Source organism: Cupressus sempervirens, chromosome 3 (genome assembly GCF_028749045.1).
Source record: "Cupressus sempervirens isolate cs-2001-9-10 chromosome 3, ASM2874904v1, whole genome shotgun sequence".
NCBI lineage: Eukaryota > Viridiplantae > Streptophyta > Pinopsida > Cupressales > Cupressaceae > Cupressus > Cupressus sempervirens.
In genome coordinates, this window is record NC_143120.1 from 976492683 (window position 1) to 976514187 (window position 21505).

Genomic DNA, 21505 nt, shown 5'->3' on the forward strand with positions numbered 1-21505 from the left:
ATGGACTACACTTATATCTCTCAACTTTAATCCTACGGTGGTCTAGCATATTTCTATCTCTTCAAATGTCCTATCATGAAATCTATACTTATATCTCCCAACTTCAGCCTATCAATGGAATGATGAAGTGGTGGATGATGAGTGCAAAAAGAAACTAAGGGAAACGAACCAAGCAAGAGCAAGGAATAGAATCCGCCTTTAAAACCAATCTCACCTCTAAAAATGAATAGAATTTTACCTTAAGTTTGCCTCCATCGATAATCGGGCCCTCTTCAAATTGGGATCAAAATTTGGAAATTTCAAGCCTCCTTCAAAATAATGATGCTCTAGCAAAAATCAGAATTTTGACTTCCTTGAAATTGCCCACATTTGCCAAAAAATCAGACCTCGACTCATATAACCTCTTCAACAAATAAAATCACCCAATTCTAGAAGGAGAAATCGCTACCAAGAAATGGAAAATCAAAATTAACAAAAATCGCCCTAGCTGGAAAAAATCAGAATTGCTCCAAAAATCGCCCAAGGGCAGAAATTCACCCAAGCAAGAAGAAGAAAATGCCGCCAAGAAATGGAAAAAATTTGCCTCTAAAAGAAATCGCCCAAGTCTAAAATTCGCCTATAGAAGAAAATTGCACATCCAAGGAGGAGGAGAAAAAAGGAATGAGAAAATAAGAGGAGAAGCCCTTCTTATACCAAATTTTTTGCCTCTAGAAGAAAATCGCACATCCAAGGAGAAGGAAAAAGGAATGAGAAAATAAGAGGGGAATCCCTTCTTATACTAAACCTTTTGCCTCTCTAAGTGGGCCGACCTGCCTAGAGGGAAAACAAAATTAAATTAGCCCCTTAATTAATTGCCCAGATTTAAATGCAACATTAATACTACTTAGCCCATAGTGAAATTGGCCCATTTAATTGTTAGTTTTGATCAAAATTTGCAAAATAGGTACAAAGTAAGCCTAGAAGATGTCAAAATTTTCATTTAATAACGTTTTGGCAATTAAAATATCATTAAAATTGAATTTAGCAAGCCAAAATCAATTTTAAATTTTAAATTACCAATTTCTTTTATCATTTCTAAAATCCTCTAGGCGAAAATTTCAACCCAATTAATGTGATTTTGCAATTTAATTCAATTTTAATTTTGCAATACAACTTCGATTTTTTAACCAAAATAAATCATTTTTCTGGCATTTGAAATTCAAACTCCACTTCCAATTTCACTTATCAAAAAAAATCCTTTTTCACCAAAAAATTCAAGTTTTCCAAAACAATTAAATCTAAAATTCATTCTAAAAATGTCTGAACTTATACAATTATATCAAATTTTCAAAATCCGTCTAAGTCCAAAAATTTGCAAATTTATCCTACCGGATATCGTTTTAACCATTGAAAAAAATGTTGTTGTTGAAACCTATTTGGCATAAGGATAAAATTACATGCTCCGGAAAATCAAGTTAAAACCAGTTGGAAAAAACAAATCAAATCACATCCCTCCTACCCCGAAGGCATCCACGGTGTAAAATTTTCAAATCGAAAACCTTTAGACAACTCCAAAAAATTTGCCAAGGCAACCGAAAAAGGGTGGTCCCCAAAATTTTTGGGGCGATGATGTGAAAACCTCACAACAGTTATCAATGTGTCCAACAAAATCCAGCACGAAGAACCATGATAACACTTTCCTTCAACACTTTTGGTGTCAGAAGGTTGGTCAACTATTGATAAGATTGTCACCTTACAATAGTGACCTTAAACACATATGAAAGATCGTCACCTTTCATTTTACAAGATTGCAAACAATCTAATTTTCAATATTCATGAATATATATGAATTTACAAATGTATTTACAAATTTGTCATACTAAGTTTATCTCTGAAGTACTCTATTTTCATCCTTGCAAGAGGCTTGGTAAAAAAATCAGCATTTTGATCATTAGTGCTGACATAGATCAACTTGATCACATTCTTGTCAACCATGTCTTTGATATAATGGTATGGAGTTTTGATGTGCTTTGAACAATTGTGAAAGACCAGATTAGCAGAAAGTTTGATGCAGCTCTGGCTATCACAATGAATCATTGTGGGATCTAATTTCTTTCCAAATAATCCAATTAATAGCTTTCTCAACCATACTGCTTCGCGAGCTCCCATAGACGCTGCCATATATTCAGCTTTGGTAGATCTCAAAGCAACTGTAAGTTGTTTTCTACTGAACCATGATATCATCGCTGACCCAAGACTGAAACAACATCCTTTTGTACTCCTATGGTTTATGGAACAACCAACCCAATTAGAATCGATATAACCTTCAAGTTTGATTTCAACATTTATGTACTTTAATCCAAGACCAATAGTGTCACATAGATATCTCAAGATATGTTTTGCAGCCATTAAATGAGTCTTTTTTGGTTCACATACAAAGTGACTTAAGACATTTGTGGCATAGCAAATATCAGGCCTAGTATTTACCAAATACATGAGTGATCCAATGATTTGTCTGTAGAGAGTAGGATCAATAGATTCTAAATGTACAACTTCCTCCTTTAGTTTGTGTAGATTAGTTTCCATTGCAGTCGCAAGTGGTTTGGTGTCCATCATTCTAAATCTAGTCAATATGTCCTCAATGTACTTTCCTTGATTTAGAAAGATACGATATTTCTTTTGACATACCTCTAGACCCAAAAAATAGTGTAGTAGGCCCAGCTCCTTCATTTCAAATCTAGCTACAAGATCTTGTTTGCATCTTTCAATTAGGTGATCATTTCCTCTTATGAATAGATCATCAACATATAAAACAAGTATTAACATACCATCACTAGAGATTTTGAAATATATGTTAGGATCAACTTTGTTCTTTGAGTGTCCTAATTTGGTGAGTTAGTTATCTATTCTTTCATACCAAACTAGAGGTGCTTGTTTGATTTAGAAAGATATGATATTTCTTTTGACATACCTCTAGACCCAAAAAATAGTGTAGTAGGCCCAGCTCCTTCATTTCAAATCTAGCTACAAGATCTTGTTTGCATCTTTCAATTAGGTGATCATTTCCTCTTATCAATAGATCATCAACATATAAAACAAGTATTAACATACCATCACTAGAGATTTTGAAATATATGTTAGGATCAACTTTGTTCTTTGAGTGTCCTAATTTGGTGAGTTAGTTATCTATTTCCTTGATTTAGAAAGATATGATATTTCTTTTGACATACCTCTAGACCCAAAAAATAGTGTAGTAGGCCCAGCTCCTTCATTTCAAATCTAGCTACAAGATCTTGTTTGCATCTTTCAATGAGGTGATCATTTCCTCTTATCAATAGATCATCAACATATAAAACAAGTATTAACATACCATCACTAGAGATTTTGAAATATATGTTAGGATCAACTTTGTTCTTTGAGTGTCCTAATTTGGTGAGTTAGTTATCTATTCTTTCATACCAAACTAGAGGTGCTTGTTTGATTTAGAAAGATATGATATTTCTCTTGACATACCTCTAGACCCAAAAAATAGTGTAGTAGGCCCAGCTCCTTCATTTCAAATCTAGCTACAAGATCTTGTTTGCATCTTTCAATTAGGTGGCCATTTCCTCTTATCAATAGATCATCCACATATAAAACAAGTATTAACATACCATCAGTAGAGATTTTGCAATATATGTTAGGATCAACTTTGTTCTTTGAGTGTCCTAATTTGGTGAGTTAGTTATCTATTCTTTCATACCAAACTAGAGGTGCTTGTTTGAGGCCATAAAGAGCTTTCTTGAGTTTACACATATAGATTCTTATCTTTTATAACAAAACCTTCATGTTGTTCAATATATACTTCTTCATTAATGACCCCATTTAGGAATGCAGTCTTGACATCCATTTGATGTAACTTCCTTCCTTTGGCGGCTGCAATCGCAATACTTGTTCTTACTGAAGTGTATTGAGCAACAGGGGCAAAAGTTTCTTCATAATTGATACCTGCCTTCTGAGAAAAACCTTGAGCAAAAAACCTTGCTTTATGTTTTTCAATATTGTCATCTGAAGCATATTTGATTTTGTATAACCACTTTGAAGAAACAACTGATTTGTCTGTTGGTCTAGATACAATATCCCAAACATCATTTTGTAGTATGGATTGATATTCTTCAACCATAGCATCTTTCCAAGCTTGACAAGTTAGGGCTTCTTCAACAATTAATGGTTCAGATTTAGTAAGCTCAGTTACTAACACAATGTAACAAGATTTGTTTCTGGTTTTCTTGCTTTCCTTGGAAATTTCATCTGGTTCAACATTATTTGCTTCAATCATTTTTCTTGCCCATAATGGTCTTTTCCTGATATTAGAGATGTCTCTATCTTCTGTGTCTGATAATAGTTCATTCTCTTTTGATATGTTCTCCCTCTAAATTTCAATTTGTAGATTTTCATCTAAGTCTGTAATGGGCTCATCTTTTGAACTTGATGATAGTTTTAACGCAATGTTTTCCTCGGATATGACATCTCTACTTACTTCAACTAATCCTTGTCCAAGTACATAGACTCTATACCCTTTAGAGTTTTCACTACACCCAACAAATATCCCTTTCTTCCCAAATAGTTCTAACTTAGTTCTTTTTTCTTTAGGTATGTGAATATAAATAGGGCAACCAAAAATTCTAAGATGACTTAAGTCAGGTTTAGTTCCTGTAAAAACTTCTTTAGGTGTTATGTTTTCTAGTATTAAGTGTGGGCATCTGTTTTGAATGTATACAACAGTATTGGTGGCCTCCGCCCAAAAAGAGAAGTGTAGGTTTTGATCATGAAGCATGACTTTTGCTGCTTCAACAATGGTTCTATTTTTCCTTTCTGCTACCTCATTTTGTTGAGGATTATAAGGTACTATATTCTCCCTCTTAATCGCAATAGAGGTACAAAATAAATTGAAATTCTCATAAGTATATTCTCCCCCACTATCTGATCTTAGGGTTTTAATTCTTTTTGACATTTGATTTTCCACAATTCCTTTGAATTCTTTAAATTTTGATAGAACCTCATTTGATTCGTTGACCTTTAGGAAATAGATCCAAGTTTTCCTCGAGAAATCATCAATGAATATTATGTAGTAAGAGTAACCTCCTAGAGAAAGTGTTAGCATAGGTCCACATAATTCAGAGTGGACTAATTCCAGAACTGATTTAGACTTGTGTTCACTAGGAAGAAAAGCTCTTTCAATGTTCTTTCCTAGAGCACATCCTTTACAAGTGCCTATATGTTTTGAATTTAGGCTAGGTGTTCCAGTGGTGATTTTCTCTACATTTGGAAGTGAACTAAATCCAATATGTCTGAGTCTTCTATGCCATACTTCATTAGAATTTGTCACTTCGTGGTTGAGAGCTTGCTTTTGAACGGTGCATAGTTTATATAGGATCCCATCTCTAGTCCCTATGGTGATGACATTTTTTAGATTAGTGGTTTTAGGCCAATACAAAACTTTGTCTTCATTGAAGGTAACTTTAAACCCTTCATCAGCTAGTCTAGAAATTGATACTAGATTTATTTTTATGCCTGGTACGAAGAGAACATCTTTCAATTTTAGTGCGACTCCAGTCCTTAGTTGTATAGAACAGGTCCCAATTCCTTTAACTAGATCGGTGGAGTTATCTCCAATGGTGACTCCTTCAGTGACATAATTTCCAAAAGTTTCAAACTTATCTCTGAATCTTGTTATATGTCAGGAAGCGCCACTATCTATTATCCACACATTTTTGTTGGATTTAATCTCACTTGATAAGGCAGAGTAGAATAATAGATTTTTATCTTTCTTTGTTCAACTAAAGAAACTAAGATTTTTTCCCTTTCTGGGCAATTTATGAAGGTATGTCTAAATTTCTCACTTATAACATCTAACTTTGGAGAAGTCATTTCTTTTGTAATTATTATTCCCTTTCCTTTTGTCATATTTCTTTCCTTTGAATTTCCTCTTTTTCCCTTTGTTGTTAGAGACTGAGAAGAAGGCTTGATTTTCTCCCTCTTGATTTGAGATAATCCCTCTAGAGATTAGTCTTGATTCTTCTAATGTGCAATCATTTTTTAGTTGATCAAAAGCTAGTATTGAAGGTCTGCTGACGCCTTGGATGAATGCTTCCCAAGGTATGGGTAATCCTCTAAGTGTTATTATCAATAGTTCTTGGTCTTCTACTTTGCTTCCAATAGAAGATAGATGATTTTTAATTTCAGAAATCTTTCCAAAGTAGGATGAGATTGTTTCTCCTTTATTAATATTTGTATTCATCAGTTGATTTTTTAATTTAATCAATTTACTCGAGTTGTTGATTTCAAATGTATCCTTAATAGTCTTGAATACTTCAAATGCCTTTTTGAGATTTGAGATGGATGGAAGAATATGATTTTATTGAATCCACAAAAAAATTTATGGCTTCATTATTTTGTCTTTTCCAAGTGGCTTTTTCTACCTCATCTTCAAGTATCGAAATGACTGATTCAATAAAATATTCTAATTCTAATTCTTCAAGAATTGTAATAATCCGAATTTTCCAAGAAAAGAAGTTCGATGCTTCTTCAAGCCTGTCCTCTACTCTAACATTATTTGACATTTTATCACTTTTGATTCAAGATTATATTTGAAAGTCTCTCTACCAATTTGGCTCTAATACCATGTAAAGTTTAATAGATCTTTATTGATGGAGACTAAACAATTATATTTTCAGTCTTAAGATTATTTAATTCTGAAGATCTCTGAGTTTCTTATGTGAATGCTTGACTTCTTCTTCTTATGTGTGCATAATGATTTATGTAAATCCAATATATATTCAATATATATATTGAAGTAGTACTCTGATACAACCTAAGATCGATATGCCAATGTGATTGATATGATCGGTAGATAGAAAACAGAACAAGTATATATATATATATATATGTTGAAATATAACCATGTAGGGGCATGCCCCTACGTGGTCATGCCTCAACATATATTTAATTGGATCTTTTCAAAACCAATCAAAACCCACCCGATCCTAATCGATGGTGATAAAACAAGATTGATAAACAATTACCAACCGGTGTATATAACAATAAAGAAACCCGATTATCAATCAGTGTGTAAACATAATAACACCCGATTAACAATAAATGTGTAAACATAATAACACCCGATTATCAATCGGTGTGTAACCATAATAACACCCGATGCTTATTGGTGGTAGAGCAATTGACTCAGACGTAACTCCAATATAGAAGATCGATACCTTGTAGCATATGTAAGAGTGACAAATCATCGTCTCTCACGTAATTGATAATCTGCAATGTAAGTATATGAGAGGCTTGTGTGTGTGTGTGTGTGTATAACTACTAAGATTAAACAATAGATGTTTCAATACACTAAGAGATAACATTCTTAACAACTTTCTGAATAAAATACATTACAAAATTGATGCATTGGTGATCTTCTATCTTCATCAATCCCTCCTCCTCAGTTCATGAAGGATAAACAATAGAAATGATAGACTTTGCTCTCTACTATCCACCAAATGCCTACAAGGTGGTAATTGTTAGAGGCTTGTTATCGCCAAAATCTGCACCCAGAAAAATTGCCTTAAGTCCTAAAACTTGCAGCGATTTTGGAGAAACATGGGATCAGCCAAAAGTTGTGGGTAACTGGTAACTTGACTGAACCTCCGGATTCTAGGCCGGTTCCTATATGATGTATCTGATACCTTACTTGCTTTAATGGAAAAATCAACTTTCAGAGGAAAAGGGGAGAAAAATAATCTAAACACGGAAAACTTAAAGAACTAAGGTGATATACCAAGATGATGACACAAATCACTGCTATACCTCAGACACAATGAACGCTTTGATAAGACAATCACAAGAAACCCTTTTTTGAAGATCTGCTGATTCATATCAATAATTTAAGAGAAGGTTTATAACTTGAAAATATACGAAAGGAAAATTGATTCACAATCGAATATATCGATAACGAAAAACACGACTCAAAACCTATGAACAGCTATTTCGAATAAGGAATATACAAGATAAAACATCATTCAGACAGGTCTATTATGAAAAAACACAATTTGAATAATATCAATCACCTCCACGCATACAACTTAATCTGTTAACTCCAAATTTGGTCCCAAGGAAAACTTTTATTTCGAGCAAAGGCCTCAAAAACAGTACATCTGCATATGGATCAGAAAAACCAAAAAAAATGCTAAGGATGGGAATCACGTAAGCACTTCTTCTCCAAATCTGAACCCCTCCTCCATAAATAAGAGGAGTATATATAAACAATACAACTGCCTCAAAGCAGAAAAGCTGGGTCGAAATAATGAGTTAACTCATTATTAAAAACAACTAAAAATTCCAAAATCACGCTCAAAATACCCCAAACTGAGGTTCCACCATCCATGCATGAGAAAAACTAGAAAAAACTCCCCAAACTGCCATAAATCACTCCATAATGTACTCTGAAAGCTGCCCCTTAAAATTTGGCATTTGAAAATACCATCTTCTCCTTAAACTCGTCTTGACTCTTGACTTTTAATTATTTTTAATTGCACGAACGTTCATTATTTTAATAATTGATTTATAGGATATCAATTATAAAATAATAATTACAATTTTTTTATATATTTACTTGTGCAATTAAAATAAAATAAAAGAAAATTAAGACTTAAGTGTATTAAAACTATTATTACCTTTAAATTGATTATAAATCAACTAAAGAATAATGATGTTTTAAGTAGTATGATAACACATGCAAAAAACAAAAACTCTGCCTTTAGCATGTAACCGAACCCGAAAATTTTATCAAATTTGATAAAGGGGCGTTTTATGTATAATGCAAAGAAAGGCGAGTTATTTGCTTTTAATCTCATTTTGGAGATTCTTGCGTTCTGCGTGAGATAGCCTGAGGGTTTCTTTTAACCCTAGCCGCCTTAGAGTTCAAATTTGCGATTTTTTTTGGTTGCTGAAGAAGCCATTTTTTGGGTATCTGATATTTGGTCTCTGTTATGGCTTAGCCGTGACTGTGGTAGTGAAAATGCATGGATTTTTTGACGAGAGCAGAGTGGTGTCTGCTGTTACTTTGACGCCATTTTCTTGTTTTTCAACAAACATGGAAGCACACGACTAGATCTGAAATGAAAGTCTCTACTGTAGCCATCATTTAGTATTCTTCATATGGCATTTGATGTATGCTGAGAGTAATTTTCTTTGTGGGTTTTTCCTCTCTTCATTGACTGGAATAGTATGAAACTCCTCTGCTTGTTCAGACACTTGGAGCTCTAACAGCATGCTGGAAATGACATCTTGTCTTGGTTTGAAAGCAAGAAAACACGGCTCTCTTATTGTTCACTGCTGTAAGTGACAATGCCTCTTTTATTCTCCTTTATAAACCTTCACTACTTTATGGGTATGCAAGAAAGTGACTCCAGATGTCTAATCTTCTTCTTATTGCTGTATATGAAAATTTTATAAAAATACTTGCAATAGATTTGTATCTAATGGTTGATTTGATGGAGGTTATCATGTAGACGCCATCTTGCGTATTTCTCCTTGGCAGCATACTGGTGATATATCTCAGATTTATGTTTTATTATGAGGATTTTCTGTTGTATGTTACTGTGACATTCCATTACATTTTCTCACCTTCTTTTCAATCGATGTCATCTACTTTGCCATTGGTTTGAACTGCTGTTATTTGATTAACTTTGGATAACATTTTTCTTCTCAGATCTGTAACTTACTTACAAGGACTTTCTGCTGTATGTTAATCATTTTTTATTGGTTACTGTTGGAAGTATACCAGATTTTTCCTTTGGGTTTTAGCTGAAAAATGCATTTAGGTACCATATTTGTCTTTTCATTTGATTGCAAATTTGAGCATGTGAAATTTATCTCTGCTATTAGTATGCTGTAAGTGAATCTTGAATGTCACTTTTCTGACCTTTTCTTATGCTTCTGCTGAGAGGTGGAGTTATTTGAGTCTGTACTTTGGCTGCCATAACATGTTGCTGGTAATTTTATCTTCCTTATCGTTTGTCCCTCTTTTTCCTTTATAAATCTATCTTGTAAATTCCATAAGATAATCTTAGATATTCATTCCAATGCTGATGTTCTTTAATCTCTGAACTTTTATATTGCTCTCATGCCCTTTTTGCTCATCGGCCCTCCATTTCTGATAGTGCAATGCTTCCAATATCAGAATAACTCTCTGCTTGTTCAGACACTTGGAGACTATGACTTTTGGATGTCGCCACTACATCTGTTGAAATTCTGAAATATTTGTCTTTTGAATTTGTAGCATGCACTCTTTCTATTGGCTGAAAATGTTTATCTTTTGCTGTATCTGAATCTTATCACCGTGGCTTTCATTCTTACTGTATGAGTGAAACAAAAGATTTCAAAACTTTTGACAAATCGTCCCTTTAATACTTTTGTACTTCATAATTGACGTCTCTGTTTGCTGGTGTATGTCTGTATCTTACTGATATGAATAGCATGTAGGATGGTAAATGCGAGATTCGAGTGAGTCATCAGCATTGCTTAGATCCATTGGATCTAACCCACTTCTCCTTTGCGAATGCAGGAATTGGAAGCACAGAACGGGCAAGATCTGGAACAGCGAGAGGATGGACGCAGTTGGATGCCACATCACCAGTCATTACAGGCAATGACTGGTGCCCATGAACCTTTCTCCTTTTACTCTTCTATTCAGTTATTGATTTCAGTAGGGTATAGATATATGTCAGCACGTAGAGACTACTCTCACAGTCAGATGTGTGGGAGAAATTTACTTTCAGCATTTAATTTCTGTCATGATTTACTCCATCATGCAAATATTGAACATTATTTCAAAATGAATAAAAATACTTTTCTTTGATGTATTTTCTGAAAATTACTTTGAAAGTAATAAGCATGTATTTTACTTCATTTGAACGTATGTGAAAAATGATCAACAAGGCTAATTGGTTTATCCCATTCAAACTCCTCTAATTTACCCTCACACTTCAATTCAACCTATTACAAACATTTTATAATTTTTTGTTGGACTTCACTCTCCAACCACCTTGTAGGACCGAACACCCAATTATTACATTGCTTTGCAACTTCTGATTGCAGCTTTAGCAAGTTTTGAAATGTTGCATTTTACAACTTTTGGGACAGTTTTTACATTCTTGACACAATGACTTTAAATTGTTACAAGAACCTTCCAAACATATTTAAAATGGACTCTAAATGAATTTTGCAACACATTTACCCTTCCATGGCTCTTTTTATACAATTATGGCCTTCTAAACGCAATCAGGACCTATTAGGACAACTTTACAACTTTGACTTGCATATCCTCACATTTGGATTTAGAAGGATTTACGTTTATGACTGAAATAATCTTATCACATGATGAATAACTTTTTGGACTTTAATTATCATAATGTTTCATATTGGCTTCCTATAGCTTAGGTGCTCCTACACCATACCCCCAACCTTGAAAAGTTCCCAAGCCTCTTGGAAACGTGGATGCAATGACCTGCAAGAAGAAGAAAAAAAAAGAGACTGAAATCATCTCCATCTTTGTCTTCATTCAACTTTGCCTCTTCGTGTCTTTTTTCTATGTCATTGTTGAACACTGTCTTCAATTAGACTCCCAACGATGGAGTTCATAAGCTGCTTCCAAGGTACTGCTCCATACTCAAGTCCACCCTCCAATGCTGCTCCACTCACCAACAACTTGTCCCTCACCCGGGAGTCCTTTCCTTGCCTCTCACCCAAGAACGATAGGTGACCAACTGGACCATCTCCTCTAGCCCTAGACCATCTCCTATGGCCCTTTGACAAACATGCCCATTTGCAGCTAGTGGACATGCACCTGCAACCATAAAACACGTCAACCAAAACCACATAACAATCTTCATTTGCTTAGCCCAGATCTTTTGCTGAGCTCTGGTACCAATTTGATGCAGAGCATCTACCAAAACCTTTTATCCGTCTATGATCCATTTGATCCAATCCGCCATCTTCACATATTCATGTTGAAAATCTTATTTACTACATATTAGAGGCATATTGTCATCACCAAAATCATGTTCCATAATCAATCAACTTTACCATCTTTAACCCTCTCCTAGGATCGCTCTCAAACAATAACTAATCAACATCTCTTGAGGCGATGTCATACCTTATACAATCTTCCACTTACCTTCCATTCACTTTTCACACATTAGTCTTCAATCATTTGATAACTCTGATCTACCTGCATTATAAACATGTTGTTAGCAACAAACGACTTTTTATCATCATCCTTTAGTCTTCTCACATTGTCCTAATTCTTGTATTCAATCAATCAAATTTGTACTATCCTTGAATCCTACAACATTCATAAACAACAGATCACTTATCCCTTTTCCTCGTCCCCTCTTACAACCATACCCTGTTACATCTACACTCGAGCATTAGTGCTGTCAAGTTTGTGACAAAATATGTCCATCAAACAAAATCTGCCAACATTACATCCTATCGCCCTCCTCGTCACAATGACACACAATACCATTGAGAGGTCTGATCACATGTTTTAAATCCCTTTCAATCAATTCTTCATGCCTCACCCATCTAGTCAATTTCAATAATCAGATTCTACCCTTTCATTCTTGTGACCGTCAATTTGATGACAGTTTTATAGACCTGTACACAGACATGAATATCTTCCAACCTAGACTGAATTTGTAAAATTGTTCCGGTGTGTTTGTGGAGAATTAGGATCGCAAAAACATATTCAAATATGAAAAGAATCCAACAGTGCAATTTAAAATTATGACCCCCATAGTGAACCTCAATTTTACTGTCATTAAGAAATAAAGAAACTTGCATGTGCAGTCCGCCTAGGGCAACATCTTTCTCCCAGAATATAAAACCTTTTGGTCTCAAACCAAATTCACATGAAAGTAAATCCACAATACTAACCAAATCCAGAAGACCATTAATTTTCAACCGTTATAAACAAAGATATGCACAAGACTTTCACATCAACTCTGTCCATGAGGGTTTTGTGACAATGTTGAAAGAATCCACTCAAACTTTCTCCACACATCAAGTCCAATGCTCAAAATGGATTCAAAGCAAAGTTAACCAACATATTATCATCCCAAATAGGTTTTAGGCTTCACTCAATCTATTTGCATACAAGAAAAATGCCAAATAGCGGCAAGAAACATGCCTGCAACAAATAACTGTAAATGAATTCTAAACAACAAACTCTTTATTCCTTTCTCAATAAAATACGTTACAAAATTGACGCATTGGTGGTCTTCTATCTTCATCAATCCCTCCTTCTCAGTACATGAAGGATAATTGATAAATAATAGAAATGATAGACTTTGCTCTCTACCATCCACCAAATACCTGCAGGGTGGTGCTATTTAGAGGCTTATTGGTTTATCCCATTCAAACTTTTCCTCTAACTTACCCACACACTTCCATTTGACCTGTCACAAGCATTTTATAATCTTTTCTTGGACATAACTGCCCAACCACCTATTAGGACCAAACACCCAATTCTTACATTGTTTTGCAACTTTAGCAAGTTTTGAAAAGCTGCATTTTACAACTTTTTGGACAGCTTTTACATTCCTGACACGACGGCTTTAAATTGTTGCAAGAACCTTCCAAACGCATTAAAAATGGACTATAAATGACTCTTACAGTTACCCTTCCATGGCTCTTTTATACAAATATAGCCTTCTAATCACAATCGGGACCTATTGGGAGAACTTTACAACTTTGACTTGCATATCCTTACATTTGGATTTAAAGGATTTATGACTGAAATAATCTTATCACATCATGAATAACCTCTTTGGACTTGAAATATCATAATGTTTCATATTGACTTCCAATAGCTTAGGTGCTCCAGCACCATTAAGCGTTTTCAACAAGCTGTACAATACTACCAGTGATGAAAAAGCTAACAAAAAAGTGCATTGAATATTTGATGAAAGAAAAGCTTTGTACAAAATCCAAACCAAAAGCAACTCAAGTATGAAGTAGGTCAAATAAATACATTTTATATTTAATAAAAGATAGTCTGCAAACAGAGATCAAATCAAAAGTAAGTCAAGTATGAAGCCCATCAACAGACACAATGTACAAATCTAAAATACAAAAAATGACATACTTGTATGAGTATCTTGGAATCCCAGAGGCTGAAGAAACAAAATTTTTCTCATGTTTTCCCCACCAAGTTGAATGGCCATTTTGTTTGGATGCTAGAGTTGATCCATGATCAAATACAGACTCTGAAAGTACTGTACTTGAATCAATGCTGTTAACACGGATGGGAAGTGATATACCACTTTGAATATTCCTGCTCAGTTGGTCTTTATAACGCTTTCTATGCCATATGATACAGCGGAGCAAACAGGCTACTAATATCACGCCAACAGTCACACCAATGGAAATCCCCATAATCACCTGCTTGGATTGAGTACTCATTTCCCTGATAAGATCTAGGCTGCAGGAGACATAGAACTTAAGCAAACCTTAAATCTTCTTCTGACCTGTAATGAGAACAAAAACCAATAACATGACCACGATAAGTATATAGCATTTTACAATATTTGAAATAATTAGGACTCGGTGCATGTACAATTACCTAACAATCAGTAATTGCTAACTCAGATAGCTAAAGAAGATATCATGAAAGTGACTATTTCCTTTCCATCAAACAAGCTAAAACAAATTGAAACTATCTAAATAATAATATCAGATTTCCACAACCCATTGAAGATTATGAAGTTCGCTTCTGGATTCAATTGTGTGTATTTTTTAGCATCGTGATTTCTTTTTCAATCCTCTTTTATTTCTTTTCTAATTTTCTTTTTATTTTATTTTTGTGACATTACCGAAGTCTAATCAGAAAAGCATCCAAGTGCTACTACAATTTAAGTTTTTCAACATAAAGAACTCAATCAATAAGATGCACTAAATTGATGGTAAAATCTCTAAGGCCCTATTGTTTATTCTTCCTTTCTACCAGCTACAAATTGTTCTGCCATAATTCTTCCTGATTCGGCCCAGAATAGCATGCTTAATAGATTCTATTTTCTGAGAATGTTATACTCAGACACTGCTTAGTTCTTGCATCAGATAAAACCCATAAATGGTGGTAGCCACTTTACATATATTAAATACAGTTACTGTTAAATCAATTGCCTCTCCAAAGAGCATGTATCAACTGCAATCTATTAATATTCAAAAACCAAAAATGTTATTCAACACCCAATTTTTTACAGATCTTGCTAATCCCAACATGCAGCATTTGAAGTTATTGCTTACAGTTACAAACATAATATGTAGTCAATTCAAGTGCAATTGTTGATGCTTTAAGAGCCATAATACCTCAATTGCATACAAACAAAATTTGTAGTTAATTCAAGCACAATTGTTGATGCTTTAAGAGCCATAATACCTCAACTGCATAAATGTAAAAAGCAAACAAATGACAAAAACAGGATCTTTTCAAGCTACAAGGTTGAATAGTTCTTGTGTGCACTGAATTTTATTTTACTTTCACATTAAAATCATTCCTCCGCTTGAGTTGACTATTAGGGAAGCAATCAAGATCCAACATCATACTTTCAAATTTAATTAAAGCATGTAAGACAGATATCTTGGTGCAAAAAATAAAATAAAATAAAGCAATCTCAACAAAAAAGCTACGAACATTTCAAGCATGGCTATTTAAAGTTTAAATAACCTGGGATCCTTTCTTGAAAGTACACAAAAAAGGATGATAAACATACATTCTAGAGATTCCATAAAGTTTTGAAAAATGCAATAACTTGTTCTTCTCCCATTAGTGATCTATAAGAGTGCAAATAAACTTTATTGCAACTTCAAGAGTGAAGTTCAGGAAGGTGTATTTTGAAGACTAGCCCAGGGTGCTGTACTCTATCCAATACAAAAATCCCCTTCAATTTGAAAAAGTAATGTAGAAAACCCTTTCACCTTGGGCATTCACTACATGATTAGAACGATGAAACTTGGAATATGACACAGATTCTTTTGTCCAGATTAGGTTGAAAAACTTGAATGGAGGTGGCTTTGCCAAGAAATTGCTAAATAAGTATTCTGGTGAATAATTACTCTAGCCTTCCAGATGTTCTCTAAATCGGCAATTCATACAAGCCAGAAGCAAGCTTCTGTTGCAAATCTCCAGCCCGCCGTGTTTAGCGACCTAATTTCTAAGCAGAAAGTGCCATTTGTCTCTTCTCCTTCTAAGTTCTAACCATGTGCACGTTGAGTGTGTGCTTTGTGAAGAGGCTTTGGCATGCATATCTCTAGGTTGATCTTTTTCGATGTCATGCCATTGGATTCTCGACAGATTGTAGTTGTAGTCCTACTTTCTCTGGAGTACACATTGTACAACTTCAGCACTATTACCAAACAGTAACCATATAATCGCGACAAGAGCCCTACAAGATTTGAAAGTGGGCTATCTGCTTGGTAGATGCCCCCAATTATCACTAGATCATAGCTCAGCAGATGCAACACGGAGTTGTAAGCGCCTGAGGCTTTGTTATTTAATATTTTTTGATGTTTTGCCTGGCATTTCACTTCAGCAGAATTCATTTGTATTTGTAGCCCCATTGATCTATAAAATAAAACTGTGCATTCTTTCAATGTTATCCTTTCGTGTATTTCTGCGACAAAATGTCAGTTGTGCTCTGCAAAACCTCTAGGCCTGTTAGTTTGGAATTAATAATTATTCCTTAAGCAAACTCTTCAGCGTAGACGCCAGAACTAAGGGTGCATATTTCATCAAGCTCGACAAGTGGGATTTCGCAAATGACCTCGTTCACTGAAGCACACGGCACCCGACCTCGTCAACTGATGTCCACCACAAACATTTCAGATGAATACAACTCTCGGGGGTTTCCAAGCCGGAGCTTCCCTGTTAAAGCCCATCGATAAACTCTAGAGTTCCACACTGTAACTGGCTTCGTCTTGCAGAGCTATTCCAATATGCAGCTCTTTATTGTTTCACAAAACAAATAGCTCCATCCTGACATTTCCTAAAATTTGATTCATATAGTTTCTACTTAATGCCACAAAACATAAATTACTATACAATTCAAGCACCAAAAATAATACAGCCTTCATGAAATTACAAACCCTGTACCGCCTAAGGAGCTAACTGAATTCTAAAATGCTTATAAAGCTTCAAAAATTCAAAACAATCAGCATCAACGAAATTTGGCAAATACTACGATTTGGATCAGAAACATCATACCTCAACAAATGGTCGGAAATTGTGACGCAAACACACAGGCGGCGTCTCGGTTATCCCGATGAGAATACAACGACATTATAAAATGGGGCAGAGAAACCGATGGGGCAGAAATGGAATTCTTCTGCAAAAGTCTCCACAGCAAAGGTTGAAACCTTCAATTTATAATTACGTTACTCGCGTTTTTACTCACAAGTACTTAACGGTATTTTGGAAACCGGGTTGGATTTGAATGCATGACCAACCATAGTTTAGCACATACAAAAACGACAGACGAAATGGGTTGTGAGAAAGCGACCAAATATGTCTGCATCGGACTGGGTGAGACTCGATTCTTCGACGAAACAGGTAGCAGTAGTTAAGGAGATTATAAACTATTCTGGGATCTGCCGCTTCCATACGGCGTAGAATACGAGTAAAGAAAGAGAGAAGAGCAATCATGAGCACCAGTTGTCATTTTTAATCACCAGTATTATAATTTTTTCTTCTTTGCTACAATGATCTGGAGCGGTAATTATATTCGAAATTCTGTGGAGCAGGTGCTCTGATGAGTGATTCAATATTTTTAATCCATAGTCTAAGAACGTGTAAAGAACTTTTCCCATGCCTTTTCAGAGGAATGTTCCCAGATTGCACATGTTCCGCTGTATTTATTGTTTTTGGTCTGCAATCCCAAATCACCATTTTACTGTTGCAGTCTTTTGAATGGACTTTTAAAAGGAATGTTGGAAAGTTTGGCGGATCTTTCTAAAACTAGTTTTTCACCGTATCAGATAATCTCCATGTCATACGTAGGACCGTCCTCGGGAAATACGTATATGCTTGTCAATTTTTGACAAAAATTGTTTAATAAGTTAATTAAAAAATTAATCTATTTCTTGGTTTTAATCTTTTGTGGTTCAAACGAATTTTTTCAATCTTAAGTTTTTTAGATATATTTTTTATTTGTTTTCATTTATATGACTTTATCGTATCTTTAATTATACTCAATCATATTTCACCATCATTTGAAGTATTAATGAAACGAAATGAAATTAAAGTTTATAAGAACGTCTTCAAGGCCAAATAGCTTATGGCATCCACAACTAGCTAGCAATGAAACAATGAGCAGACCTAAATGCCATGATCTCCATCAATTAAATTTATTTTTCTCTTTAGAGCTTGCCTCTTCTATTGTTTTTTTCAAATAAGTTTCTCATGGTTTTCACTTTTAAGGTTTTAGTGCAATTATTTCAAATATCTTTGCAAGTTGAGCACTCATCGTGACTCCTTTTCGAGGACAGTAAATTTTGTTGTGTTGCTAGGCCATATTGTCTTGGTCAATGGACTAACCAAGTTTTCTCTAAGACCAAGTCAAGTTTTGGCCTAGGCAATTCAAGTTGTCAGTCAATTGAAGTTGTTGCAGTAAGGTTTCAAGATACTTGATATTTTTATTAAGTCAATTGGCTCAGCATTTGTGGTATTTAAGTGTTTGACTTTGAGTGGCATCACATGCTTATTTGGGTTCTTCTAATTAGTGATTTTCACGATTGAATATTTGGGTGGTATATTAATAAAGTGGCTTTAAAACATAAGCTTATATTGTGAATGTCACTTTATTATATACAAGCACTTTATTTTCTTAAGTGGGAAAAAGTATTACTTTAAAAAGGAAATAAAAAATAGACAAACGAAGATGAAGAGTCATTGGGTTAAACTAAAAGAGGAAAATGGGGCTCATTTGTTGCAAGCTTAGTTTTATGAATTTGGATTTTTTTCTCTCTTGGAGAGCAAATGAGAGGATAGAAACCCTTGGGCTAAGAGACACTAGATAGAAACCCATTGCCAATTGAAGACATCGCTCAAGCGTTTCACATAGTGCTTTAGGTTCATATTTTGACATCAAATCTTGACGTATTATTGTACCTACAATTGTATTTTGTGGTTGTTTTGTTGAAGAAATTTAATGCAATATTATTTCTAAAATTCATTTCTGCTAGAGAGTTATAACAATATTTATTTTTGAGACTTTATTTTATTTGGATATTATATAAGTTTAGTAGGTTAAATTTTAGATCCATTGCATGAAAATTATTGTTTAATATTTGGAGATTTTATTAAGAGATTTGGGGCAAATATCTCGTTGGGGATATTTTTGTGCTATTAGACTCGTGATCTTGCTAGCCTAAAGGGTTAACATTAAAGAAATTATTTTTTGAATTCTAGAGAGAGACAAAAATGGAGTTATTTGTAGTTCTGAAATTTTTCATCTGATGTGATTCTTACGTTCAAATCATGCACCTTGAGCCATTGAGGACTCTAGTTTTCCTACTTTACTAGTAGGGTGATATAATTGTGTGGTTGCACCAAAATTCATGAGCTTATTTTCTATGAGCCCATTTGGTTCTTGGAATTGAGATGGAATTGGCATTTGTGTATACCGAAATTGTCATATTCCACATTTGTTTTGGAAAAGATGAAATGGAAATGAAATTACCAAATTCTATTTTAATCTCGAATCCAAGATATTGATCTTCCATCTAAATACATGGAAATGAAAAATGAATTCCAAATCTACTTTTTGGGGAATTGGAATAAACAACATTTGATAGTTTTTCAAGTATGTAAGTCTTATAAAGCATTACAATTTGGGCATTTCTCTAGTAGAGGCATTTCTTCATATAGAATATAAATAACTATACCAGGGGAAGACAAAGAGCAAGCATCCTTACCCCTCAAAACTTCACCTAACTCCAAAACATGACCAAATACAAGAGGCCAAAAACCTTAATGGTGGAAGGTTTCCTCATTGAAGCAACAACAATCAAAGGATTTGATAGTTGTGATAGGTCACCCGCATTAGGAGAAGCTCTACCAATAATCATAGTGGGAATGCAATTCAAACCCGTAGAGCTAGCAGGAGATCAAGTAATTATATTTAAACCTGCAAAGCCAGCAGGAAAACAAACAATGGAAGCCATTGAGCCACTTTCAATTTCTTGACGGAAAAAACAAAATATTGTTTTAGATAAAGTTATATTTATTAGTATAATGTAATTTAAAGAAAATTAAAATAAACTTCATTTTCATAATTATTAAAGTTATAAATGTTTTGATGAGATTAGATGGAGTTAAATTTATAAAGGTAATGAATATTTTAAACAAGGACATTACAAATGGTTTCAAAACAATCACCAACTGGTCTTATTCCAATTCCAATTCCAGGAACGAAATGAAAAATATGCATCTTCCCACTTATCTTCTAGGTGAACGAAACAGTTCCAACCATATTCCAAAAATCATTGTCTAGATTTAGAAATTCAAGAATTGACTAATTCGAACATTTTTTAATTCCAACAACCAAACGAACCCTAAATGTAATGCATTTTTAAGAAAGGTGTGGGTTCAACGACAAGATTTATAGTGTCAGTGGTTGCATTTTGTAAATGTTATCAAAGAGTCAATTTGATTAAAGTCAATTTTAAACTCATATAATATCAGTTCGTGATTTATGTCATATCCTAATTGATCTTTAATATCTAGGCATTCATATGAATATAGCCTATTTTGTGTACAGATGACCACTTTTTTTCAAAACCCAAAATATATCTTTCAACAACCTCTTTAGTAAATTAAAAATGTTGCTACCAAATTAATTTTTGGTCAAACTATAGTCGAGAATGAAAGAAAAACAAGTGTCGCGTAGTGGTGTGTACTTATCATTATAGTATAGAGAATAATTATAATATAATTTTAGTTTAAAAAATAATTATAATATAATTAAAATAATTTTGTTATATAATAAAAGAGTAGAATAGATATGTGAAAAAATTCAAAAATATTTGTTTGAATATTAACTCTTGGATATGTTATATTATTCTATTGAATATTTTCTTCTATTGTACTAACATAGTTAATGGAAGTTAATTATTTATTTTATCCAACAAGATTTAAAAGATTATAAATAATTAAAATATTGTAAAAGAATATTAGGACTACTCTAGTAAATTTATTCATTTAATTGTACTTGTGTGGTGATAATTGGTAATAATAACTTGATTTATTATTAGATAATCATGGTATTAACAACTTAATCCATAAACAAATAGGTTGAATTATATGAAGTGCCTAATATAGTATAGTTTTAAATTGGTTTAAAATGCAACATGTTGTGTTAGTTGTTAATGAATTAGCAATATTTAATAAATGTCACAATGGTTATTAGTATTATTGAGTAGAGGTTAAGAT

At 33.8% G+C, this 21505-nt stretch overlaps 2 protein-coding genes across 3 annotated transcripts in view; one reads left to right on the forward strand and one right to left on the reverse strand.

Annotated features, from left to right (window-relative positions):
- Positions 1–18000, reverse strand: part of LOC149570017 (calcium/calmodulin-regulated receptor-like kinase 1) — a 102634-nt gene extending 84634 nt beyond the window's left edge. The window contains exons 1-2 of the mRNA XM_089822678.1: positions 17282–18000; positions 14165–14546 (exon numbers count right to left, since the gene is read on the reverse strand). Of these exons, the coding sequence (XP_089678804.1) occupies positions 14165–14481 (317 nt within the window). The 5' untranslated portion in view covers positions 14482–14546; positions 17282–18000. The remainder of the gene's footprint in view (positions 1–14164; positions 14547–17281) is intronic.
- Positions 9242–10880, forward strand: LOC149570018 (uncharacterized). Of its 2 annotated transcripts, none has more exons than XR_016361784.1 (2): positions 9242–9353; positions 10583–10880. XR_016361784.1 is itself a non-coding variant. In XM_089817853.1 (2 exons), exons 1-2 carry the CDS (start codon positions 10002–10004, stop codon positions 10874–10876), a joined length of 303 nt encoding a protein of 100 aa, XP_089673979.1. In that variant the 5' UTR covers positions 9374–10001; the 3' UTR covers positions 10877–10880. The 2 variants fall into 2 exon arrangements, 1 of the variants encoding a protein (XP_089673979.1); XM_089817853.1 differs by lacking the exon at positions 9242–9353 and adding an exon at positions 9374–10010.
- Positions 18001–21505: the final 3505 nt, after the last annotated feature.